The 27,635-nt window shown below is 29.1% G+C and overlaps 2 protein-coding genes across 2 annotated transcripts; one reads left to right on the top strand and one right to left on the bottom strand.

Moving 5' to 3' along the window:
* On the top strand, nucleotides 1–27,073 carry LOC126851941 (CAD protein). Its single transcript, XM_050596281.1, has 26 exons — nucleotides 1–195; nucleotides 2,003–2,141; nucleotides 2,473–2,755; nucleotides 3,255–3,580; nucleotides 3,817–4,387; nucleotides 4,691–4,924; nucleotides 5,251–5,895; nucleotides 6,044–6,596; nucleotides 6,969–7,344; nucleotides 7,597–8,023; nucleotides 8,250–8,448; nucleotides 8,982–9,133; nucleotides 9,503–9,607; nucleotides 16,844–17,092; nucleotides 18,479–18,730; nucleotides 19,665–19,829; nucleotides 19,994–20,155; nucleotides 20,448–20,619; nucleotides 21,444–21,559; nucleotides 22,282–22,714; nucleotides 23,152–23,486; nucleotides 23,828–23,969; nucleotides 24,209–24,279; nucleotides 24,753–24,931; nucleotides 25,799–26,003; nucleotides 26,377–27,073. Exons 1-26 carry the CDS (start codon nucleotides 75–77, stop codon nucleotides 26,572–26,574), a joined length of 6,810 nt encoding a protein of 2,269 aa, XP_050452238.1. The 5' UTR covers nucleotides 1–74; the 3' UTR covers nucleotides 26,575–27,073.
* LOC126851959 (uncharacterized) lies at nucleotides 9,828–16,000 on the bottom strand. Its single transcript, XM_050596344.1, has 4 exons — nucleotides 15,558–16,000; nucleotides 13,641–13,939; nucleotides 11,223–12,943; nucleotides 9,828–10,980 (listed from the first exon to the last, which is right to left on the bottom strand). Exons 1-4 carry the CDS (start codon nucleotides 15,728–15,730, stop codon nucleotides 10,402–10,404), a joined length of 2,772 nt encoding a protein of 923 aa, XP_050452301.1. The 5' UTR covers nucleotides 15,731–16,000; the 3' UTR covers nucleotides 9,828–10,401.
* Nucleotides 27,074–27,635: the final 562 nt, after the last annotated feature.

The following is a 27,635-nucleotide window of genomic DNA, read 5'->3' as shown; positions in this document are numbered from 1 at the left end:
AGCGTGCTCCCGGCTCACGACGCACGCAGTGTGTCGGCAGCACGTGAGTAGAAAACACGCGACAACAATTAAAAATGCCAAGTTACGCATCCATTGGGCCGAATGGCGCGAGTGATTGTTACCTTCTTTTAGAAGACGGTAATATTTTTTTGGGAAAACAATTTGGGGCCGATGTATCCGTTGATGGTGAAATTGGTGAGTTTTGTATCGAACATGTGCTCCTATTTTACAAGTCGGAGCCACACGCGTACACGTGCAAGTTGCTCTTCAAGAATCAACTTCCTGCATGTGGTTGCGAAAATATTATCCACCATTCTAACGAGAGAAGCTCTTTCATTGAGAGAGAAACTTATTGATATATATTAGAAATAGCAATAGATGCAGTGACATTATTCTTTGACTCTTACAGCTAGAAAATATATATAGAAAGCTTTTGCATATTTTATTTTAAATATATTATTAAACATATATTAATAATATATATGCAAGTAATGTTACTACTTAATATTAAATACTCAAAAATTACATTTGAATAAAGTGTTGTAACTTAGATATTTGTAACAGTTAAATACAAGCCGGTTAAATACAAGTTAAAAATTGATACAATAAATACATGCAATAAAAAATTGTTTTTTGACAATAATTTGTCAAATTATTATAAAAATAAATGTGATAATTGATAATTAATCAATAGATTAATTTACAATATAAATTGTTCTTAAAAGCACATCAAATCAATGAATAATATTGCCCAAATAATGATTAAATCAGATTAGAAACATTTTAAACTTTTTAAAGCTGCAACAGTGAAAGACTATTTAAATACTATTCACAATTTGATGCCAGTTGTTATTAATTTTTTTTTTAATTTAATTTATTAGAATAATTAATTTAGATTTACTTAAATTAACAAAAGTCAATAAATTCAAGTAAATCTAAATAATTATGCATATCAACAGTTTTTATTCAAACAACAAACAATTCTTAATTATCAATTTGACACATAGCTTTTTAACGTTTTCATGACGTAAGTGATTTTTTGTTGTTGTTGGAGATTTTGCTCTCGGAGATTGTCAATTTTTTTTACTCTAAGAAAAAACAAAAATTTTTATTTTATAATCATAAGATTTCTGAAAGACTAATTAATGAAAATAAAATAATGTATATATACATATATATAATATTTAATATATATTGTATATACGTATAGTATATTTAAAAAAATAATCTATAACATTGATATTTAATGTATATTTTCTAATGAAACTAAAAATTTTGTAAAATATAACAAGTTTGCACTCGAATTACCGCGGTTCTTATACAATAATTTTTTTTTCACTTCTATATATATTTTTTAATAAAAGTTTAATAAAAGAAAGAGTTACTTAAATATTACATATACGTTGCATGATTGTATTATGATTGTAGAAATAAAAATGGATAAAAAATTAATATGACTGTGTTATAATAAATTACAATGAATTCTGATTAAAAAAATTCAGCATTAATTGATCTTAATAATATTGCGACATTAATCTTCTTGTTAAATTGCATATTCTATGATATCAAAAATAATAATATAGATTTTAAATATCCATATAGATGGGACTTTGCATTTTTTTGTGTTTACATTCTATTAATATTCAATTTAACGTTTTAAAATGAATATTATCTGAACCGTCGATAACCGTCGTCAATAGATGCAAACATTAAAACTGATCGAACTCAAAGTCCTCCAGACATTTTCTTGCAAAATATAATTACGATCAATAAAATACTAGCAATAAGATGTATGCTTTACGACGTTATTTTTTTTTTTTATTTGTTCCGATAGAGCAATACAAAATAAAACATGGAAATTATATAAATTTATAAGGCTTCTTAAATGTCACTGTTTCAGAGATGCATTTTTTTAGATATATTAGATTTGCGTTTAAACATAAATATTGCATAAGTAAGATAAAGCGTGTGTATTATATAAAAATGATTACTATTTTTACAGTCTTCCAGACTGGTATGGTTGGTTATTCAGAATCACTCACGGATCCTTCTTACCATGCTCAAATTCTGGTGCTGACATATCCGCTTATAGGAAATTACGGTGTTTTTGGTGACGAGAAGGATGAGAATGGCATACCATAGTAAGTGATCTCAACAAAATTTAATTCAGCGCCCGTTAACGAAATCACGCAGTGTCAATGTTAATCATTATATATCGCATATAGATCGAGCAAATCAAAATTGTCACAGAGCATAAGACTTTGCCTTATATATATTTAACTATATATAAAGTCCATTTATTCTTGTGTTTTTATAAAATATATTTGCGCAAACAACCATTTTAAATTTTCAGCAAAATGTTTATGGATTAAAATAAATGTAATATATATGTATAACTGTTTGAGAAAGAGATATTGGAAATAATGCTTGAGAGGAAATACTAATCTTAAAAATTAATTAATTTTGACATAGCTGGTTCGAGTCCCACCGCATTTGGGCCGCTGGGCTAATAGTCGGAGAGATTTGTGACAAACCCAGTCATTGGCGGCAAACTAAGACGCTATCTGTATGGATGAAAGAACAAAATGTACCTGGAATATATGAGATCGATACACGAGCATTGACAAAAGTTATTCGCGAAAAAGGTACTATATTGGGCAGGATAATTTATGGTCAACCACCCTCAACCATCCTGCCGATAATACCTCCAATAGAAGATCCCAACAAGAGAAATCTTGTTGCAGAAGTTTCTCTGGTAATGTAACATTTATATATATATATATATATATATATATATATATATATATATATAAAGAATTGTTTGTATAATGTTATAAAAAATACGAATTAAATTGTATTAATGTCCTTATAGCTTTATTTAAAAGAATACTAAGATATTTGGCATTAATACTAAATAATTTTAATATTTTATTTAATCACTTGTCTCGAGTGTTTTGAAATTCATTATATATATATATATATATATATATATATATATATATATATAATGAATTTCAAAACACTCGAGTATCTTGTCGAATAATAATTCTCAATTTTCAATTTTTGACATTGTCCCACTCGTGACGTATTCTCGTATTCTCTTAAATAAAGCTATAAGGACATTAATACAATTTAATTCGTATTTTTTTATAACATTATACAAACAATTCTTTTTTTCCTATACTTCTTTTATGTAGTAATTTTTTATATGATTTTTAAATGATTTTTTATATGATTTTTTAAATGATTTTCAGCCGCTTTCAAATGTATATCCAACATATAATCCGAATGGATATCCTCGTATATGCGTGGTTGATTGTGGATTAAAATACAATCAACTGAGATGTTTGCTAAGACGTGGTGCTCGTGTGGACGTTGTACCATGGAATTATGATTTGGGTGCTGCCGAATACGACGGTTTATTCCTCAGCAACGGTCCGGGTGATCCCAGCATGTGCGAAGTAACTGTCAAAAATATCCGAATGGTTTTCACGCAAAGAAAGAAAACACCAATTTTTGGCATATGTCTTGGGCATCAATTACTATCCATAGCTGCTGGTTGCATCACATATAAAATGAAGTACGTGGCATAAATGGTATCAATACTACTTTTATTAGATTAATAAATGCTGTTTGGAGGACAGATTTTTGAAGCTGTGATAAATTATACTTTTTTGCTCCAAACATTTTCGCCTTGATATTTCCTTCATTGTTCGAAATATTATTATTCTTTTATTAGAGTACAATTATTTTCTCGTCATACGGATACAGAGTATAATAGATTACCGTTATACGAGAAATGTCATGCATTTTCAGCTATGGCAACCGAGGTCATAATCAACCGGCAACGCATCACAGTACCGGACGTTGTTATATGACTTCGCAGAATCACGGCTTTTGCGTTGATGCGACTCAATTACCGGCCGATTGGGAGGTGCTCTTTACTAATACTAATGACAACAGCAATGAGGGTATAGTTCATTCAAATCTGCCGTATTTCTCCGTTCAATTTCATCCGGAACACACAGCAGGACCTGAGGACCTTGAATGTCTCTTTGATGTATTCTTGGAGAGCGTGAAGGACGAAATCGAGGGTCATCCTTGGATCTCTATAAAGGATAGACTCACTAAAAAGCTAATCTACGACAAATCTTCGACTCTAATTATACCCGAACGGCCTAAGAAAATATTAATTTTGGGCTCAGGAGGACTTAGCATTGGCCAAGCTGGAGAATTCGATTATTCGGGCTCTCAGGCGATAAAAGCGTTAAAAGAAGAATCGATACAGACTCTTTTGATAAATCCTAATATCGCCACGGTACAAACGTCAAAAGGCATGGCTGATAAAGTGTACTTCTTGCCAATTACACCAGAATACGTCGAACAGGTAAGCTAAATACATTTAAAAAAATTTAAGATTTAGCTAAATTTTTTAATTAATGATTTATCACTTATCACTATAATACCTAATAATTGTTTATTTTTATTTCGACAACATCGCTAAAATTATACATAGAGTGTCCTGTTGAGTGTAAATTTTCAATTTGATATCTCCTATCAAAGATATGCGAATATTTATTTAATATTATAATAATATTATTATAATAATATTATAATAATAAATATATTTATTAATATTAAATTATTTTATAAGAGAAAAAAATAATATTTTTTTAATAATCTATTTTAGGTGATACAATCAGAGAGACCGGATGGCGTACTATTAACATTTGGTGGACAAACTGCCCTTAACTGCGGCGTAGAACTTGAAAGAAACGGCGTATTTGCAAAATACAACGTCAAAATCCTAGGGACACCAATCGAATCAATCATACAGACTGAAGACAGGAAGATATTTGCAGAGCGTGTCAGCGAGATAAATGAAAGAGTCGCACCAAGTGCTGCCGTGTATTCCGTTCAAGAGGTATGTAAATGACTTGGCAACATTTTTTTACAGATTAAAATGTCTCTCACAATTTTGTAGAATTACAATTTTATGAAATGGACATGAGACGATTGTCTCATATCAATTTTGTACAGAAATATCGTGTTCCGGCATATTTAATAAAATTTTTGATTGCCGGAAAATATTTGCGATACTTGAATTAATTATTAAGAGATCTTTGATTCTTCAATAATATTCACAATTTTTTTTGTAAAAACAGAATATTATATTTAACAAATTAACGTATTTATTTTCAATATATATTAATATATATATATATATATATGTCATTTCTTTTTAAATAGGCATTAGAAGCCGCTGAGAAACTGGGTTATCCCGTAATGGCGCGCGCTGCGTTTTCGCTCGGTGGTCTTGGATCAGGTTTTGCCAATACGAAGGAAGAGCTAAGGATGCTAGCTCAACAAGCTTTAGCTCACTCCAACCAATTAATAATTGACAAATCATTGCAAGGCTGGAAGGAGGTAGAGTACGAGGTTGTCCGCGATGCGTACGACAACTGTATCACGGTATGCAACATGGAAAACGTCGATCCCCTCGGCATTCATACTGGCGAATCGATTGTCATCGCGCCGAGTCAAACATTGTCCAATAAAGAATATAATATGCTACGAACAACCGCTATTAAGGTCATTAAGCATTTCGGCATCGTCGGAGAATGTAATATACAATATGCGTTCAACCCTTCCTCCGAAGAATATTACATTATCGAGGTGAACGCTAGATTGTCTAGAAGCTCGGCTCTAGCCAGTAAAGCTACCGGCTATCCTCTGGCTTACGTCGCTGCCAAATTAGCTCTTGGAATACGCTTGTCGGATATTCGTAATTCTGTCACTGGTGAAACAACAGCTTGTTTTGAGCCGAGTCTTGATTACTGTGTAGTTAAAATACCTAGATGGGATCTTAGCAAGTTTCATCGCGTCAGTACCAAGGTATTGAATAATTTTTTAAATTTTAATTTTAGGAAACAATATTAGAAAGAGAGAAAATATATATAGTTTCTTAAATAACATTTTAAAAGCGTCACGATAAAGTAAAAACTAATTAAATGAAAATATGATATCGAATAAATATTTTCAGATTGGCAGCTCCATGAAGAGCGTAGGTGAAGTTATGGCGATTGGACGTAAATTCGAGGAAGCTTTTCAGAAGGCTTTGAGAATGGCTAACGAAAATGTGAATGGCTTCGATCCTTATATGAAGGAGATTAACGATGAAGATTTGGAGAAACCGACCGACAAAAGAATGTTCGTTCTCGCTGCTTCGATCAAAGCCGGCTATACGATCGATCGATTATACGAGCTCACCAAGATAGATCGCTGGTTTCTGGAAAAGATGAAGAACATTATCGATTATTATGTACTCTTAGAAAACATCGATCGTACAAAACTTTCGCACGACTTGCTACTGGGCGCAAAACAGAACGGCTTCTCGGACAAGCAGATCGCCGCCTTGGTAAAGAGCTCCGAATTAGCTGTCAGAATACAAAGACAGGAGAATAATATTCGACCAATGGTCAAGCAAATTGATACAGTCGCTGCTGAATGGCCGGCCACTACAAACTATCTTTATTTAACGTACAATGGCACTAGCCACGATGTGGAATTTTCTGGCGGATATACAATGGTGATAGGTACAACGCATATTATATATATATATAATATATAATCATTGTGTAATTGTTATATATAAATAATTACAACAAACAAAACTTTTCTTAAAATAAGAAAAGATATAATTTTCCTGATTTAACATCGTGTATATACTCAATTAAATTAGAAACAACTCTCCTATTATGGCTTTTCTTTATAATTATTTTATAATTATTATATAACTTTATAACTTATAATTTTATAATTATTATATAACTTATATATAAATGGGATATGATTCGCGACTAATGATTATTGATATAAATAAGATTAAAAAATAAATTTAATATTAAATAAAATGATATATTATTACAAAAAATTAAAAATTATAATATATATTATTTCTTTTTTAGGTTCCGGAGTATACAGGATCGGCAGTTCAGTAGAATTTGATTGGTGTGCCGTGAGTTGCCTACGTGAACTGCGAAATCTTGAACGTAAGACAATAATGGTCAATTATAATCCAGAAACGGTCAGTACAGATTACGATATGAGCGATAGATTGTATTTTGAGGAAATCTCCTTCGAAGTGGTAATGGACATATATGATTGTGAGAGCCCAGAAGGTATAATATTATCGATGGGTGGACAGCTACCAAATAATATTGCAATGGATCTGCATAGACAACAGGCTCGAATCCTTGGAACATCACCAGAGTCCGTCGATGGTGCTGAAAATCGTTTTAAATTTTCTCGTATGCTCGATAGCATTGGTATATCGCAACCTAGGTATGCGTGCAATAAATATACATTATTAAAAAAAAAATAATAAATAAGAGACATTTTAAAGTTGGGCTATTTTTAAAATTTAAAACTCTGCAAAAAAGCATTGTACATAAAATTAGGAAAAAATAAATTGATTATTTGCTGAGTTATAGCAGTTTGGAAATAGCCCATTTTTGTAGTAACTTTTTTAGTAATTTATAATTTTAGTAGTTTATATAAAAATTTATATTAATTGTGCAACGTTCCTTGTTTAAGATGGAAAGAATTGACGAATTTGAAATCCGCCATTGAATTCTGCGAGGAAGTTGGCTATCCATGCCTTGTTCGGCCTTCGTATGTGCTAAGTGGAGCCGCAATGAATGTTGCCTATTCAAATCAAGATCTGGAGTCTTATTTGAAAAGCGCGAGCGAAGTTAGCAAAGAGCATCCCGTAGTGATATCGAAATTTATTCTCGAGGCGAAAGAAATCGACGTCGATGCCGTTGCTTATGAAGGAGTTATATTATGCATGGCAGTATCTGAACATGTCGAAAATGCCGGTGTTCATTCAGGAGATGCTACATTAGTAACGCCACCACAGGATATCAATGCGCAAACTCTGACGAAGATAAAAAGTATCTCGAAAGCAGTCGCGGCATCCCTGGGAGTCACCGGTCCTTTCAACATGCAACTAATTGCCAAGGTGGATATTGCTAAATTTTTATGTGTGTTTAAAAATTGATCAATTTAGGTAAAAAAGACAAATATAATTTTAATATTAATTATATATATAAATTTTTTTTTTAATAATAACAACTTTATATTTTACTTTTTTTTACTATTTTAATTACATATTAATTTCGTATTTATATTATATAAATTTATTCTTAACAGAAATTAATAAATTAATAACATTTTTATTTATACAGGATAATGAATTAAGAGTGATCGAGTGTAACGTAAGAGTATCCAGATCTTTTCCTTTTGTCTCGAAAACCTTAGACCATGACTTTGTCGCGACAGCAACCCGTTTAATCGTCGGCGAAACAGTTGAGCCTGTGGACGTTTTAGCTGGCTGTGGAAAAGTTGGAGTGAAAGTGCCGCAATTTTCCTTTTCCCGACTTGCTGGTAAAAATTTCGGGCATTTAGATGTTACTTAAGTATAAATTTTTATAGAAAAATTTATACTTAAGTAACAGTATTCTATATATATTTAATATGCTACATTATTATTATATATTTTTGTGCTTTTACATCTCACATTATTTCTTCATATTTTTGTTCAGATAAATTTACTTTTTCTTGCTTAATTAATTTTTCTTTCAAATTGTCTTTTATTAGTTTAAGCTCGTGCTTTTCGAGTTATTTAAATTTATTGCCTAAATACTATTTAATATTATTGTAGTTAGCCTATAACATATAAGAAATGATGTTAAGCGGGAAATTATTTTGTCATAATATTGAGTGTATTTTGTCACATTTTTTTAAAACAAATTAGTAATTATTAATTTTTTTCACGATTCTATTTTTTCATGCAACATACGCACACACGCATACATTTTCTCCTTCCATCGTTCTCTAAAATCATCATATACAATATATGTAAAATAATCATTACCATTTTTATTCTCCGCATTATTATCTGTACGGTTCAATTAAAGGTGCTGATGTGATGCTGGGCGTGGAAATGGTATCTACTGGGGAAGTAGCCTGTTTCGGTGAAAATCGCTACGAAGCTTATTTGAAAGGCATGATAAGCACCGGTTTTCACATTCCTCAAAGGGGTATCTTGCTCTCTGTAGGAAGTTTTAAGGTAATTAGATTGTATATGAGAGAAATTGTGTCTTGTTTTTACAATAAATAATAAATAAATTTTATAGACGATATATAATTTATTTATTATTTATTGTAAAAAAAGACACAATTTCTCCCATATATATATATATATATATATATATATATATATATATATATATATATATAATTAAAATATGTATTTGCTTTCAAAGCACATATATTTTACTTCCTTGGAGATTTTTAATATTAATAATATTTATAATAAAAATCTCTTATTACTGTTATATGACAAAGCAGTAAATTACATCGTTCAGTCTTTAAAATGTATTTAAAAAAATATGTTTTTTAATAAAGATAAAAATAATCGATTTTACACGCATTTCAGCATAAAATGGAGTTACTTGGGTCTATCAGAAATTTGAAAAACATGGGATACAAATTATATGCCAGCATGGGTACCGCCGATTTTTATACTGAGCATGGAGTCGAAGTAAGTAAAAAAAAGCATTTATATTATTTATATCTTCTATATCTATATCTTTTTGAATATAATATTCAATCACTTTTACGTACAATCACATACATAAAAAGAATAATTATACATATTTACATATCATATTTACAAGGATAATTTAAAAAAATAAGATATTTATGAGAAAGATGATTGATTAATTGTTTTTACCAAATAATTTTTTTGCAATTTAAAAATTATAAAATAGTGAAATATGATATAATAAATTTACTCTTTTAATAAAGCACATTTATCATAAAATATTAATGAGATTAACTATAATGAAAAATATAAAAATTGATAATGGTGCTTTGAAAAAATGAAAGATTATGTATTATGAGATATAAAACGATTTTTTTTTTTAAATTAGAATATTTTTGATTAAAAAATTTGTTTGAAATATCTAATCTAGTAACCCACACACACACAATCTACTTTACAAATTATATTCCATATTATAATAACAATATTATTTTACAAAAGCGACTCAAACCTAACTGTGTCGCAGTAATTAGATATTTTTATAAATTATATTTTAATTATTAGTTATCACTCTGTTCGCTCTTGCACATAACACAATGATCGAATATCAACAGTTTGCAAGGCTATACGCTCAGTCTTCCTCGATTACTTACTAAATTGATTATCGATCGCTCTCGAAATATAATAATGAATATTATTTTAATCAGGGGACCCGCCTTAAACATTGAATACTAACGTTTGTCCTTTCAGTAGATCATAGAGATAAGACCTAATTTTAATAAATACATATATCATATATATGTTGTTTCGCTTAAATGGTCTGTTAGAGAGACTACTCTTTGAATTGTATCTGAGGTCGACTCGTCGTCACTTTGATTCTTCGATACAGGCTTTCTCAACGTATAAGAACCTTCTTTGCTCGTTGTAGCATTCGCAGTTTGTATATTTTTTTCCACGTTTTCCTCATCTTTAAATCGTACTTCACAAGTGAATTTATCTGTGTATTCCTCTATATATTCATGGCTAGATTGCGGTTGCTCATCCAGCCTGAAACGATCTTTCAAATTACCGACGAATATAGGCTCTACATTTCTTTTGGGTGTCTCTGGCGGCTCATTCGGTAATCTCGTTGAATTTGTCGCCGCTTTTATTCTTAAAGCGTGGATCTTGTCGCGATAAGCCTTAGCGTCGTCCTTGTATCTGGTCAGATCCGATAGGATAATCGAGAGTCGATCGGCTTGATCGAGATAAACCACTTTCTGTTGATAAGACCTATACTTATGACAACAATCGGCCATTTTTATAAAATGTCTAACAAAGAAATCCAACAGAGCAGCCAGCCTCAAATCTTCCAACTTGGCACAGCGTTCCTAAAAAAAAAAAGAAAAAGAAAAAGAAGAAAAATGAGAGACGCGAATATAAGTTGGCCGTGACTCTTGATCTACCAACTCACAAAGAGGAATGAAGATAAGATTAGATTTGTGGAGAGTCGTGTAAGATCATGGATTGATTTGGCTTTTTGTCTAGCGTAATCGTTTACGATAGTGATGTGTTATGCTGGATTGCTCATTACATACTCCAATTGATAATCTTATCATCTTGAGGAACTCACCGAGATGTCGACGATAAAGTCTGTGGCCTTGCGTGTGGTGATGAGCGTTTTATTCGTAACAACTCGCGTACTATAATTTTGCTGTTCCTTCTTTCGAGCGGTGTCCCATAATCCACCAGATCTATTGAAAATCTCTTCCCTATGATACTCCTCGGTCGTTCTCGATATGTTTATGGTCGGGCTAACTACGGCCAACCACGGTTGAACTGTCAGTATCTTGAATAACTTCGCAAAGTCCAATCGTGGGAAGAATTTATTACTATGCTTGATGTTCTCCATTGCGTGGAACACGTACATAATAGGATTCTCAGTTATTCTTTTCAATTGTTTCTGGCTGCGCAACAGATGCTCGCGCGACACTTTGCTAAGCATGTTTTTGTCACGGATGAAATAGTCAGGCATGGTTGGCTCGTCTTGGCTGACGCAGCGATAAAGACTCATCAGTAACTTGTTTAGACACTCACCGATCCTATGGTCAGGCCACTGCGAGGGCCGATCGTCTTCCTCGATCAACCAGAACAGCTTGTTCCTGATATGAGAAATCGTCAGACCATGCATAGTGTCCTGGACTGGCCTTAAGTATGTTTTATGAAGCATCATCGCGATCAAGTACACTTGTACTTGAGAGCGGGTCATGCAAGTCTCTAGATAACGTTCCGCGGCTGGAAATGTCAGCTGCCATTCGATTTCTTGATGTATGTCCTTTTTGACATTTTCATGTCTCAAAGGATCATTCTTGTTTAGAGAATTCTCGGGTATCACATAACAACCAAAATCCTTCACCTTGCTAATATCGTTATAATTAGGCCACGTGCTTCTCGGTCGATCTAACCATTCCATAGCGGATTCCGGCCATTGCAGCCATATTGTCGGCGTGATTTCGTAAGATTCGATCCTATGCAATTTGAGGCTGTGCGATTTTATCATTTTATTACAATGGATAATTGAATTTTCCACGTAATTTTGATCGTTTTGTTTGAAACCTAGCGGCTCGGCCAGCTGATTTACAAAGAGCTCGACAAAATAGCTCATAAACATTTTACTATTAATGTAGAAGGCCTCGCAATCAGACTGTTTCTCGGCCATTCTGAGGAGAATCTGCTTGCTATTTTGTAATGGCCTCCTTTTCGCACTGTAAATAGTGCCTCTGCTATTGATCCTGACTTCCTCGAAGCATTGCGGCGGGATCATCGCGTTTGGATATATCTTGCTTGACGCGCTCATCTGATTATGTTTTATGTTACGACTAATCTTTGTACTACGAGTCTCAGTGTGATAACTCGAGTCGCTACCATAGCCGGAACTCACGCTGCTCGGTGGTTTAAAGACTTTTAATTTTACTGATTTCGAAGAGCTAGGTCGTTGTTCACTTTCTTTCCTGAGCTCCTCGCATATCGCCCACGTTTTTTCCGAAGATATATCGGTTTTCATGTGATTGGATGAAGTTCTATTACAAATGTTTTCACGCGAGAGTGATCTTGATATATTTTGATCTTCATATATCGTTTCATCGTTATGTAAATTGGATAAAGATCTACTCTTAATGGTCTGAAAACTTTTTTTCTTTATCTGACGAGAATACATGTTTGAATTACGATCGTTTCGTTTTCGACTGTAAATGCTCTCGTCATCGCTTTCGTTGTATGTTTCATCAATATCTTCCTTTTTCCTAAGATTCCTCAAATATGGCATTTCATCGAGAAGTTGTAATCGTACGTACCCTATTGACAGAATTCTCATAATTTTAGACATCACAAAAAAATCTATTAAAATTATTAAAAACATTTTTCTCTTAACAACGTCATATGAGTTATGTGTCATCTCTTTTACATTTAAAAAAAATTCAATTTTACTCAGCAAAAGTACTATAAATTTTTAATCTATGTCTACTATTATAGAAATAAATCATTAAAATTAAAGAATTTAATTAAGAATAGAAATAATTTTATTTAGGTTTTTTTCTCTTTTTCCCCTCTCTGTGTTTTTCGGCTTATATACATATATATTATTTGTTTAAGATTTTATCTTTTTTATATATTTACTTTTATATATATACTTTTTTATTTTATTGTATATTAATTTCAAAATTTTTCTATGTTATAAAAAATCTTGTTATTGTGTTCACTTAAATGTCTATTCTTAATCAATCTGTAAATAAAAATTTTATTAATATAAAATTCTGTCAAATTCTTATTTAAATAAAGTAAACCGAGAGAGAGAGAGAGAGAGAGAAACTTTTTTATTTTACTTATTTTTCTCTTAAAAGTTTGAAAAAACATTTTTAACTCAAACTATTGATATTGCACCAGATATTCTTGCTAAGCAAATTTAGACTGAGCTATGAATCTATTGTGAAAAAAAATATGAAGAATCGGAAACAATCTATACAAACTTTATAATTTGAAACATTTTATCTACCTGAATTTTTACTCGATTGCACCATCATATTATACGTAATCCCATTGTTCAGGCTACTGTACTCTGGTTGATATTGCTGTTCTGTAATTTCGATATTGTTGTGTACAATATAAATACGAATGGGTTGCAATGGTTCGACAATAGGCTCGCCAGTCTGCCTGTTCGAAGTAAAGATAATATTGTGCGCGATATATTCTTGAAGAATATCCGGTAATAAAACATGCTTTTGAGATGGCAGTATTTTATTTAGTTCAGCTTCAGAGGACGATGCCAGAGTTTCTTTAATTTGAATTATATCTCTGCAAAAATATTTAAAGTAGTTTGTTATAATGCAATCTATCATTATTACCATGAATAATTGTGAAAGTTTATGTAATATATGTCTGCACTGAAATTTGTGTGTGAACTGTGTACACACATATTTATTTTATTATAATTTATTAAAACATGAGAATAGAAATATTTAAAACATTTGTTTTACAAATAATTTTCTATACATTGAAATAAGAAAAATGACAGTATAAAGGAAAAAACCAATATAATAACTAAAAAAATACTATTTTTTTTTCTAGTGAATATTTTTTTTTTAGATCACGTTATTAACATCACACAGTACATAATTTGAACTATTTTTTATGAAATTTTTATTAAAAAATATTCAAATAATATTTATAGCTACAATAGCCAATATTGTGAGCCATCTTAAAAAAAAAACAGGAGCACGCATAGCGGAACAATGAAAGCTTTAAAAAAAAAAATACAAGTATTTTCTTAAAATATGAGACAATAGCTTCAGTTGCACATATAAAATTTTCGACTAAATAATTAGTTTTTGCGTAATATTAAAAAATAGAAGTCAAATTCTCACCAATTTTGGACCTTTTTTGTTAAAAAATTTGCTATTTTGTAATAAATTATTTTTTTTAATCCATACGTGTAAATGAAGCTATTGTCTTATATTTTTAGAAAATATTTGTTTTTTTTTTATTTTAGAGCTTCCGTTGGAAGTTATGCGCCCGTTTTTGTTGAGACGGCTATTGTAGCTATAAATATTAATATTTTTTTACAAAAATTTCACAAAAAGTATCTTAAATTATGTATTTTGTGATGTTAATAAAGTGATTTAAAAAAAAAACCAAATTTTTACCAAAAATAATTCTTAAAAATATCCTTTTTTTAGCCGTTACTGGTTTCCTCCCTTAAGACTGTAATTACGTTGAATTATGTCGAATTTATTCAGTTAAATATTTTAAATAAAATATTTAGTTTAATTATATAATAATATAATTGGCAACTTTTTAATTTATATAAATAAAAAGATATTATTAAGGAGACACATGCAGGAACAAGCGGAAATATGGTGATCATCAACTTTAAATAATCTCGACAGGCAATTAATTATATTGGGAATTAAAAATCGAAAACAATGTAAAGAATAGGAATACACTTCCTTTGGCCAATCTTGATATCATGAAAAGAATATCTTTTATATGTAGCCTAAATTTATAGATTAGATTAAATCAAGATGAATGATATCGATATTTTTTAATCAATAAAATCGCAAAATCAACGAGGTAATTCGGAAGTATTTTCAAAAAATTTCTCTATACGAATGATATTCGTATGAATAATACAGTCATCTTCTATAAATAAATTATCACTAGTTTCACTTTGTTGCGCTTTGTTTATTTATAATATAACAATTTATATGGATATATATTTATTTTTTTAAATTTTGTGAATAAGAAGATTTACTAAATAAGCAATTGCATTATGTGAGAATTGTTCTTATTTATTAATATATTAACAACAATTGAATATTATATCAAATTATGGATTCTCTATGCACTCTTGATGACAAGTGTTACGAATTATCTCGCAATTGCAACGAATCACCGTTAAAAATTAAATGCTTACTCCTCGTAATTCTCAAAGAACTGGACACACATCATGAGATTGTTTAAAATAAAAGTGTCAGGATCCTTCACGATGGTTCTCCTCAATAGTTGCAATTCCACATCTTCATTCTCATCTAATCGTTTGCAGGATACGTTAGGTTGTTTGACTGGTTTTGATTTCCAGATTCCCATTTTCTCTTTCACTCAATAATATAATAGAGATCACTTTAGAGACGGCCACGTGGCGAGTGTCTCCACGTGAGAAGCGCGTCTTCAGCAACTATAATTAGTGCGCACCGTGTACACCACGCAGCTTCACTATGGATCACTTAGATTCACTATACCAACACTTTCTCATCTTAATTTCAAGGTCAGCGATAGCGAGAAAACGGCATTATGTGTGAATGCGTAAGAACACGTCGATGACCGGTGAGATAGTAGTTCTCTCGCGGGATAGCGGTGTCGATAAATAGCTATCTCGGGCGTTATCGCTGTGACGTTTTTAATCGAGGAATCTACTATTAGATATCGACAAGCAAGCTCTGGCATAAAATACTTGTAAAAATTCACATCGATATAGCTTTGGCCTTGTCAATTTTCTTATCATAGCTTTACGTATAATTACGTATAATCATAGATTACGTACAATTACAAAGATAATATATGTATATATCAGCCATAAGTTATTATTCATTAATAAATAAAGTTATTATTTATTATTCATTAGTAATCCTCTTTCTTTTATTTTTACATTAACAATATTGATTAGATGACGTATAAATATAAATCATCATACGCAGATATATATTGTCTCTTGAAACACAATAAAATTTTTATATTATTTTCTATAATTATAGTTAATGCACACGAATAACAAATTTAATTCGTCTTTTATAATATATAACAATATTATCACGTATAACAATAGGTGGATAAAAATGCGATGATTATCTTATCTGCGTTAATAAATTCCTTAGTTATATATCTACCAGAATAATGCGACAAATTGCAGATTAATTAATTCTAGAGCAATATAATGCATAATTGCAAAATAAATATTGTTTTTTAATATGCCTTTAATTATTTTCAGGGAAAAACAATTTTACTTTCTTTTGGTAAATGAAAAAAATATATAAAAAATAGCGTATATATATATATATATATATATATATATATATATATATATATATATGCTTTAAAGATTATCTCATACATTTATCACAATTTATGAGTATTTATAATTGCATGCGATTATCTCAGTTTTTTTTTTTTTGTTATGTCTTATAATGAGTTTTTGCAATGCAGGTAGAACCAGTGCAATGGACGTTTGAAAATATCGCCGTGAATGAGGATTCTAGTCCGAGCGAACTTCGACATCTTGCTGACTTTTTGTCAAAAAAGCAATTTGATCTTGTGATTAATCTGCCGATGAGAAACGGTGGTGCACGACGCGTTTCCAATTTTATGACACATGGTTATCGAACGAGAAGGCTAGCAATCGATTATTCCGTGCCTTTAATTACGGACGTAAAATGTGCGAAGCTTCTAGTCGAGGTAAGTATTTAAGTTCGAATCTCGAAGCAAAAATATTAAATATAAAATATTGCATGCATAAAGCACCCCCTCGCACAATCGAAAATATAAGAAATAGAGAACAGATATTAAGGACTGACTTGATTTTTGTTAAAGTAACTTTCTTTTCAATTTTCCATATGGTGTGTACATAGGTTTGGAAAAATTGAAAAGAAAGTTACTTTATCAAAAGTTAAATTAGTTCTTATCTCTTATATCTTTAATATCAAAATTCCCTGCTTCTTATTTTCGATTGTATGGATGCCTTAAGTATTAAGTATTAAATAAATATATAGAAACGATATATATTTAAAAAAAATACGATAAAAAGCAACTAAAATTTGAAAAAAAAAATATTTAATTTATTTAATTTGATTAAACATAATGAATAAAATTAGCTTAGATAACCATTACCTCCTTATTTAAAACAACATTCTATATCACTCTTACGTCAGTGATCAAAGACCATTTTTGATAAATAAGATTGCATTACTCATTCTTATTCGTATAATTTGGGTTACATTATAGATAAAATATATTAAGTACAAAGTTTACATTGTTAGAAATTACATATTTTAGCATTATATTTATTAATTTTTGTATATAAATATCATTGTTTACACACCAGAAAGAAACATTTTATGATTAAAAATTAAAATTTACTCCGAATCTGTCTAATATATCTGTCCAATATTTTTATATGTTGATATTCTAAAAACATCTATTGGTATTTTCTTTTATAAAAATGCATAATGTAAGTATATGCCGTCTAACTAATCAGATTACACTCTAATCATATCATAATAAAATTACGACAGGTGCACATAAATTTTATTTTAACAAATTTAATATTTCTATTGAAAGTTCTGTATACAAAATAGTAAAAATAATTCTTTTAAAATTATTGATAATTTATTTAATTTTTATTGATAACATTTCTTTTATTTAAACAGCTAAAAAATAACTTTTCTTGACGTGGCGCAACCGTGTTGCAAAGTAGATAACGTTAATTATATGTTCAATGAATTTTTTGATAAGATATTAGGAAAAATAAATTTATGTAAAAGAAAAAATTATTGCTTTCATTAAAATTTATTCTAACATAAATATTTTTATAAAATATAATGATGCTTATAATATGTTAGAATTGTATTATTAGAAGAAGAATATTAATTTTTAATTCATTCTTACATAAATAATTTTTTATCGAAAGAAACAATATCTCTCGCTAATTATTCAAATACATTTATATAATGATTGCTATATTACGAGCTAAATAGATTATGTAATCGTGTAATATAAATATGTTAGTATTTATGATAAATGTAGAATTTTATATACGTATGTAATATTTTATTCTCTTTATAGGCGATGAGAATGATCGGTGGAAAAGCACCGCGGATGAAAACATATACCGATTGTGTGACGTCGCGTAGGATGATCAGACTACCCGGTCTCATTGACGTGCATGTACATACTCGTGATCCTGGAGCGATCCACAAGGAGGATTTCGCCTCTTGTACCGCGGCAGCGCTCGCCGGAGGCATCACGATGATATTTGCAATGCCCAATACTAACCCAGCAGTGGTGGACCACCAGACTTTTGCCATCGCCAAAGAGGTAAGAATTTATATATTTTTCAGCAAAATTTATTTTTATATAATATGTGAGAAATTGTTTTATCATTTGTTTACATTGGTGTAAAAAGATTGCAAACATATTTATTTATATCAAATAAAAAAAGAAATATCTCTCTCTCTCGTAAATATAAATTCAAATATGTGTATATATATATATATATATTATTTACAAATTATATTATATGTGTTTTTGATAAAAATGCGCAATGCAAATAGCAATTTTCATAATTAGAATTAAATAGATAAATCTATAGGTATCTGCTATATGCTTCTTGCAATTATCATTTATTAGATGTATAATATCGAGCATAATAAAAAAAACATCAAAATTTTTAGTATGCTTGCTAATATTAAGAACATGTACGTCTCAAACTCTGAAACTTTTAAATCTATTTAAAATTTATATCTTTATTATTTAATTTATTTAATTTATATTATTTTATTTCTTTTATTATGACATAATGTAATTAAATTATTAAATAAAACATTTTATTTATAAATATTTAAGAAACTCGTTACTAAACTACGAATGGCTACAAGAAGGTGACTGTAACATGTAAAAAGTATCTTAAAAGGACAAAAGAAATATTTCTTTCTGTGTCTACGCGATGATCTGAAAATGAATTATCATGTATTTATAATTAAGAAACTATTTACACATACGTTTATTTATTAGTGCGCGCACAGAGATATCTTACATAAATAATTTAAAATTAGTTAGATTCTCTACATATTTTGTAAAGAAAAAAAATCTTCCTTCTCATCTAATATTGTAAATAGTTTCACAATTTGGGAAATTTTTAATTAAGAAATATTTTAAATAATTTGCTATCATAAGATAATTAAATTATTTATATTATAATTAAATTATTTATATTATAATTAAATTATTTATATTACCTATATTGGAATAGCGAGCTGCTGCTGGTTCACATTGCGATTATGCACTCTTTATTGGCGCCTCATCGGACAACTATAATATCACACGAGAAATAGCACCGCACGCTGCTGCTCTGAAAATGTACCTGAACGAGACATTTACGACACTACGTCTCACGGATCTTACTGTTTGGATTAAGGTATAAGAAATAAAATCAAATTGTATGTGTCAATATACGTGTGTTTTGTCTTTTAGCAAGTCTAGTTTACTAATTTAGTATTCATGTTTTAATATGTAATTATCGTAAAATTTATATTAGTAATTGTATAATATAAAGCTATATTTTTTTGTTTTTTTTTGCAGCATTTTGAAAGCTGGCCTAAAAAATATCCTTTGTGCGTGCATGCGGAAGGACAAACTACAGCCGCGGTTTTACTGCTAGCAAGTTTGCATAACAGGCCGATTCACGTGTGTCACGTGGCACGTAAAGAGGAAATAGAAATTATACGCGCTGCTAAGGAACATGTGAGTATATTAATAATATCTATTGACAATAAAAGTAAATTTAACTAAATTATAAAATCAAAGTACTTGTATAAAAAAATATATAACAAACAGTAAAAATTGAGATAATATATTGTAATAAAAATATAAAATTAAAAGTTGATTTTTTTAATATGATTATAAATTTTATGTTTAAAATTGAAAACAAGTATTTAAATTTATATTTTAAAAATTATTCTTAGATTTTAAATGATAAAGTATTTCTCTAAAAATATCAATTTCATTTATATATTGCATTTCTATATTCTTGCAGGGATTGGCAGTTACGTGCGAGGTATGTCCGCATCATTTATTCCTTTGCCAAGATGACTTGGATCGGATCGGCAGCAAAAGAGGTCAGGTAAGACCTACTCTGGGAACAAAAGAGGACCAACAGGCTCTTTGGGACAATTTGGATGTTATAGATTGTTTCGCAACCGATCATGGTGCGTAAAGATTTTCTCATAATTTCTTCAATTTTGATTGCAACTACAATTACGTGACACAAATTGTACTTTTTAAATTTAAATTTGCGCTATAATTTGAAAGTAAAATAAAAACACCAATATCTTGAAATGATAACAATCAACATTATTCTATAATTCAAAGATAAAAAAATGAATGTTTCATGTTCATATAACATCTACTTTATTTTGCTTTTAAGACATACAAGAATATTCCTTTTGTTCTGAGGTAATGATATTATATCGGATATGCATTTATTTAGAAATAATAAGCAATTAGTGTTCTGATAAAAATGAATGTTTTGATAATTCATAAAATTACTGCTTGTGCATATGTGTCATTTATTCAATAGAAAAAAAATATATGAGCAAGTCAAATATAAATCAAATATAAACTTTTTCCAAAACATTTAACCCGATGCAAATATTTTTCCGCATATCCAAGGTATTTTTTTTACATAATTTTCATTAACATTTAAACATTTTTGCCACCGAATTGGCAATTTTTTTATTCTCATGTCATAAAAAATAATGAAAGAATAATGAAAGAAGTGCGCAATCGGCCTTGGATAGGTCCCACTATTTTTTATGACACGAAAATAAAAAAACTGTCAATCCGGTGACAAAAATGTTTAGATTTTAGTGGAAACTATACAGAAAAATGACGTGGGTGTGAGCTAAAAATATTTTGATCGAATAAAGTGCTTTGGAAAAAATTTATATTTAACTTGCCCACGTAGATAACTTTTTTAGAAATAAAATGTATAATTTACATTTTTATTTTGAAACGCGGATTTGTATTTAAGCTCCACATACCGCGCAAGAAAAGACTTCCGAGAAACCACCGCCAGGATTTCCCGGGCTAGAAACAATGCTACCGCTGTTACTTAATGGTGTGCATGAAGGAAGATTGACTATGGAGGTATTTTATTTTTCAAGTGTATTATAAAACTTTCAATAACGCTTGACTGACGTAACGAATAAAGAATGTTGATAAGCATTTTCTCGATAACGAACGCGGCTGTTATATACGTCACTCTTTGATCGGGAGATAAATTTTTATACTTAATATGATGTAATAAGTAAAGATGTCTATTACAAGTTTATTGTAAAGAAAAATCCTTTGACTAAATTTTATGAAAATGGACATATTATTGTCATAATTTTTTTTATTCGGAAATAATTTCTGTTGAATAATAATAATATAATATATTAGATTTAAACTTAAAGTAGTTTGTCAGAAATTCATTTTGTGTTCTTGACGAGATTCTGGAAAAAATTTTCTAATTACGATATTACAAAATTATTATATTTTATTTAACAATGTCTAATTTTCTGATAATAAATCTTTCATTTATATCGCATAAAAATTTATTTCTAGAATTAATAATAAAAATAGAAAATTTTTTCTATTGTTAATCACTACACATTAAATTTATACTTTCAATATTATAAATTTAATTTTATCAAAATAATATTTTTGTAATTCACATAAAATAAGATGAGAATGTTTTATATAAACTTTCTCTCTCTCTCTCTCTCTCCCTCTCTTTCTCTCTTCAGCAAAAAATTATATAATAGTTAAAATAAGTATAAAAAAATATTGAATCACTAAAAAATTATTGTATTCTTTTTATTGTGCAGGACATAATTGACAGATTGTACCGAAATCCCAAAAGAATCTTTTCCATTCCCGATCAACGTAACACATATGTCGAGGTCGATCTAGATGACGAATGGATCATTCCGGAAGCAATGCCATTTAGCAAATCAAAATGGACACCTTTTGCTGGCATAAAGGTTCGCGGTTCAGTGCATAGAGTAGTCTTGAGAGGCGAGGTCGCTTATGTCGAGGGAAAAGTTTTGATAAATCCTGGATTCGGGCAAAACATTAGGGATGTACAACACAAGGCAAAAGTCCCACCGACGCATCACATACCGATGACATCCGCTCTATCTACAGATGCCACTTGTAAACCATTGCCATTATTGGACGGTCTCTTATCGCCAAATGAAAAATCTAACATATATGCTGATCGTGCATACGTCGCTGATTTATATGAGGAGGAACGAATTGGTATGACAATGTTAAAAGAATTGATATTGAAGAATTATGAATAATATAAAAAAAATCTTTTCAAAGAATTTTATAATTTTTTTTTAATACGTACATTTGTCATATTTCTAAAATTTTTTCTATTAATAAGAATTTATCTTGTCTAATTACAAATATTTTAATTGATATTTATATATGTATATTTATTTTTTATGAGACCGAATATACACATATATTATACATACATATACATATAATATTGTGTGTGTAGAATAATGTTAAGATATGTCGTAGCTACATTTTTAAACCGAGTAATTTATACAAATAAAATAAAAGACCAAATGCAACAATATTACTTTTCGCATTGCATGCCTTGTCAGAATAAAACAATTCATAGCTTTCTATTATAGACAACGAGATATAATGCAAAATTATAAATTTATTTTCCATGTTGTTAGAATCGCATCTCCTGCAACAGGCATCGCACAAATCGAGTGTACATTTTGCGCTGGATAGCGACACAAGGGAACATTCTAAGGTGTTACCCTCTCAAAGGACTATCTCACCATTGCCAATTAGCAATCTTACCAGATACAAAAGCGACAGTAATCCGAATCTTCTTACGTCTGCTGTCGCACCTATTCCAACCGTTCATGCAAGCAGCAGTTTAATCGGGCATCATGTACTTACTGTAGACATATTTAACAAAGAAATATTAAAAGATATATTTCATCTTGCGGAAACTTTCCGAAATGTTATTAGGAAGGAGCGACCGTTGGATCATATTTTAAAGGTAATTAAAAATGATCAAAAACAATTATAAAAACTTATAAATATTATTGTACGAAATTGTAAAAATATATCACATAGTATATATATATATATATATATATATATATATATATATATATATATATTGATAACATTAATTGTCTATTTGTCTTTAACATGGCATATTGCTATTTTAAAATATATATTAAAGATTTTATATTATATATAGCAGATATTTTTACGAGTAATTTTGAAAATACGACAATGATGAATGAATTATGATAATACCGTCTTGGTTCTAAATAATATAAATATTGTTTTCTTACTTTGGAGGGAAATTATATAAGTGTTATTTATAATTAGGGAAAAATTATGGCTTCCATCTTTTACGAGGTCAGCACGAGAACATCATGTAGTTTTGCTGCCGCCATGGAACGTCTTGGTGGTCGCGTGATATACATGGATGGTTCCACATCGTCGGTAAAAAAAGGAGAAACCTTAGAAGGTTTGTAGAAAGATATTTCGCAACAAAAACACGATCTCCTCGTAGAGCGTGTTGGGGTATAGAATATCTATATATAATTACACATACATACATTCATATATACATACATATATATATATATATATATATATATATATATATATATAATTTTTTCAATGTACAAAAACAATCTATAAAAACAATGCATAATCTAAGCTTTTATAAATCATTACATATTCAATGAGTTTTATTAATTTTAGATTCTATAGCAGTCATGGCAGGATACGCGGATGTTGTTGTACTCAGACATTCAGAGCCGGGTGCGGTAGCTGTGAGTATTCAAATTACACATAAATAAGCGTGTGTGTGTGTGTTTATATAAAAGATGCAAACAGTTCTTCAAACTATATTACAATTATAATTAACAAAATTACTGTTTCTCTCTCTCTCAATAAATTTATTTCTAAAATTTTAAATGTTTAATTTTACTGATTTTTTTATTAAAATTTTATTAATTTTTTCTTAGAACTTTTTAATGGGCCAGAATGTGATCATCTAAAAATATGCATTAGAAACTTTTTTTTCTTTTTTTTTTTTTTTGTAAAATCAATAATTTTCAATATGTCTATATGAAATACCCTTTAATTTTCGATAAAGAATTATCTAAAATTTTTCATATTTATTTTTAGAATCACCCTATTTGTATAAATTACAACTTAGTAATATAAGAAATATCTTCATATTCATATATATATATATATGCATTTTTCCGATATTTTACCATATATAAATAACAATTTACAGAGAGCAGCGCTGCATTGCAGGAAACCATTGTTAAACGCCGGTGATGGAGTTGGCGAACATCCAACACAAGCGTTGCTCGATATTTTTACAATTAGAGATGAGTTTGGAACTGTAAATGGCCTTACAATTACGATGGTAGGAGATTTAAAACACGGCAGGACTGTTCACTCTCTCGCAAGGTTGGTTCAACCAAAAGATCTTGTTCAACTTCTGATTGTTCAAGTAGCTAATAAAAAATTACAAAAAATAAAATGTTATGCATTATTATGTTGTATTAATCAAATGTTTTTTTAACTGCAGATATAAATATTTTTTATAGCTGTGAATATTGTCATCTGTAAGAATATATAGTTCATTTTAATATTATAAACGATATCACAATACGCACATATATTTTTTGATTTTGAATTTAAATATAGTGTCATAAAAAATATGTTTAATTATGTTAAACAAATTCAATTCTGAATGTGTTTGCAAAATATTCTCATCATCAATGTACATTAATAAAATATTCACAATAGTATATAAAAGTAAATGGAGTAAATGGAGGAGTAGCAAATTTTTGAATATTTTTGCTAAGAAAAAATCAATTTTGAATTTGTTAGAAAATCCCTCATGAAAATTAAGACTGTGGGTTATAAAATAAAACAATAAAATTATTATATCCAACTAAATTCAAACATGATATTTACATTAAATAATAATAAAAAATCTTTAGAATATTAATCACGTTTCTATAATAACAAAATTTAAATTTAAAATATAAATTTTGTCAAATATATTGCTGAAAAATACAATATACTAATAAAAATCAAACATAATATATATATATATATATATATATATATATATATATATATATATAATTCTAATTAACGGAATTATAAATAAATAAAAAACGTTAAATTTATTTACAAGCATAAATTCTAAAATTATGCAATTTTGAATATTATGCGCTAATTATCTCTCATATCTACATTTATTTATGGGACTAAAAATATTTTTTTTTTATACATATCATTTATTAAATTCTAATGTTGATACAGGTTGCTGACTCTATATAACGTCGAGCTTCGCTATGTGAGTCCACCTGGACTAGGCATGCCAGATCATATTGTTAATTACGTGGCTGAACGTCAAATTTCCCAAGAAAAGTTTTCAACCTTAGAGGATGCTCTGCCTGATACCGATGTTCTTTACATGACCCGAATACAACGCGAGCGTTTTGTCACGCAAGAGGAATATCATCAGGTGGGTCTTTAAGACATTTTATTCGAGTTTCATTAAATCTGTAATAAAAAGTCCACCGCTTCATGTATCATACTTCGCATTGCATGTCTTTTATAAGCTCAATTGATGCCCTTAATATATCTGTAATATATCTAGCATTTCCTTTCGAAAATAATCATTCTTTTATTTAAAATTATGTGTGTGGACTAAAAAAAGAAAGAGAGAAACAGAGAGGGAGAGAGAAAAAAAAAGATATTTAATTGTTAAAAATTATTAACAATATATAATTGACATAATTATATCTAGAATTAAAGTGCACACTTTATACTACAATCAACTTTTAAACTAGCTTTGTATAATATTACATTTTTAAAATTATTATTGTATACAACAGATGTGCGGACACTTTATTGTTACCCCGCAACTGATGTCTCGCGCAAAGAGAAGAATGGCGGTGATGCACCCTCTGCCACGTGTCTTTGAAATAAGTACAGAGTTCGACACAGATCCACGAGCTGCTTACTTTCGACAAGCTGAAAATGGAGTCTACGTGCGTATGGCATTGCTAGCCATGGTTCTCGGACGCGCTTGATCTAACCGTCACCGTCATCTGCCTCTTGTGCATCAAAAAATCTATTAAAGAAGATTAAAAGATCTAGAAAAGCATTTTAATTCAACAATTTCAATTAGACTGTGATGAGCGCCTAAAAACCAATAGATAGATTCCGACATTCCATTATCGCGACAAGTGATTTATAAGAAATTTTATAAAAATCGCGAGATTTTATAAGAATCGCAGAGCGACAACTTTAACAATATATTATTGTAACTATAAATTGAAATTTTATATAAATTTTCTTTGTAAAATGATAAACTTTTTCTTGAAATATTTTTTATTTTTCATTTTTTATTAAATAACATATGAATATATAAATAATATTGTATAATATATAAAAAGCATATATTATACATAGTGTAATTTATAGTGTAATAATACTTACAGTAATAATTTACACATATATTTTTGTATGTATGCTATAAAATAATGAAGAAAAATTTTATATGTTTACTGCAATAAAAGATTTAAAGAAAATTATTATTTCTTAATAAATAAAATTATAAAATCATATATAGTTTATTTTGGTTGATCCAATTTATCGCAATTACTGTTATAAATTATTTTTTTACATTATATTTTTAAATTATGTTGATGTAGGTATATATATCAGTTATTTTGGTCTATTTGTCTATATATAAATAACAATACATGTATCACATAAATATCGTCGTAATTATGTGATTTCTGATAAATTTACAAAGTAACATATTTAATGTGATGGTATTATAATTCTATGAGATTAGATTCAAGAAAGTTTTTTTCTCTAATAAACATTAAAAAAAATTATGCATATACATATATATGTATATGTGTATGTATATAAAATTATAAACATTTTATTTTTACTAAAAATGATACTATATTATTAATATAATAACAAGTATCAATTTTTTTTATATCACAGTTAAAAACTACATGACGTGAAAATGAAAACTTTTGTGATAACTGTCAAAATTTCAATAAATAAAAGCTATTGCATGAGAAATTTTTATCTTATAATTCGTTTAATTAAAATAAATCATTAATTTTTTTAA

Source organism: Cataglyphis hispanica, chromosome 9 (assembly GCF_021464435.1).
Source record: "Cataglyphis hispanica isolate Lineage 1 chromosome 9, ULB_Chis1_1.0, whole genome shotgun sequence".
Taxonomy (NCBI): Eukaryota; Metazoa; Arthropoda; class Insecta; order Hymenoptera; family Formicidae; genus Cataglyphis; species Cataglyphis hispanica.
Note: the sequence above shows the minus strand (reverse complement) of the source record. Positions and strands in the feature narration are given on the sequence as shown.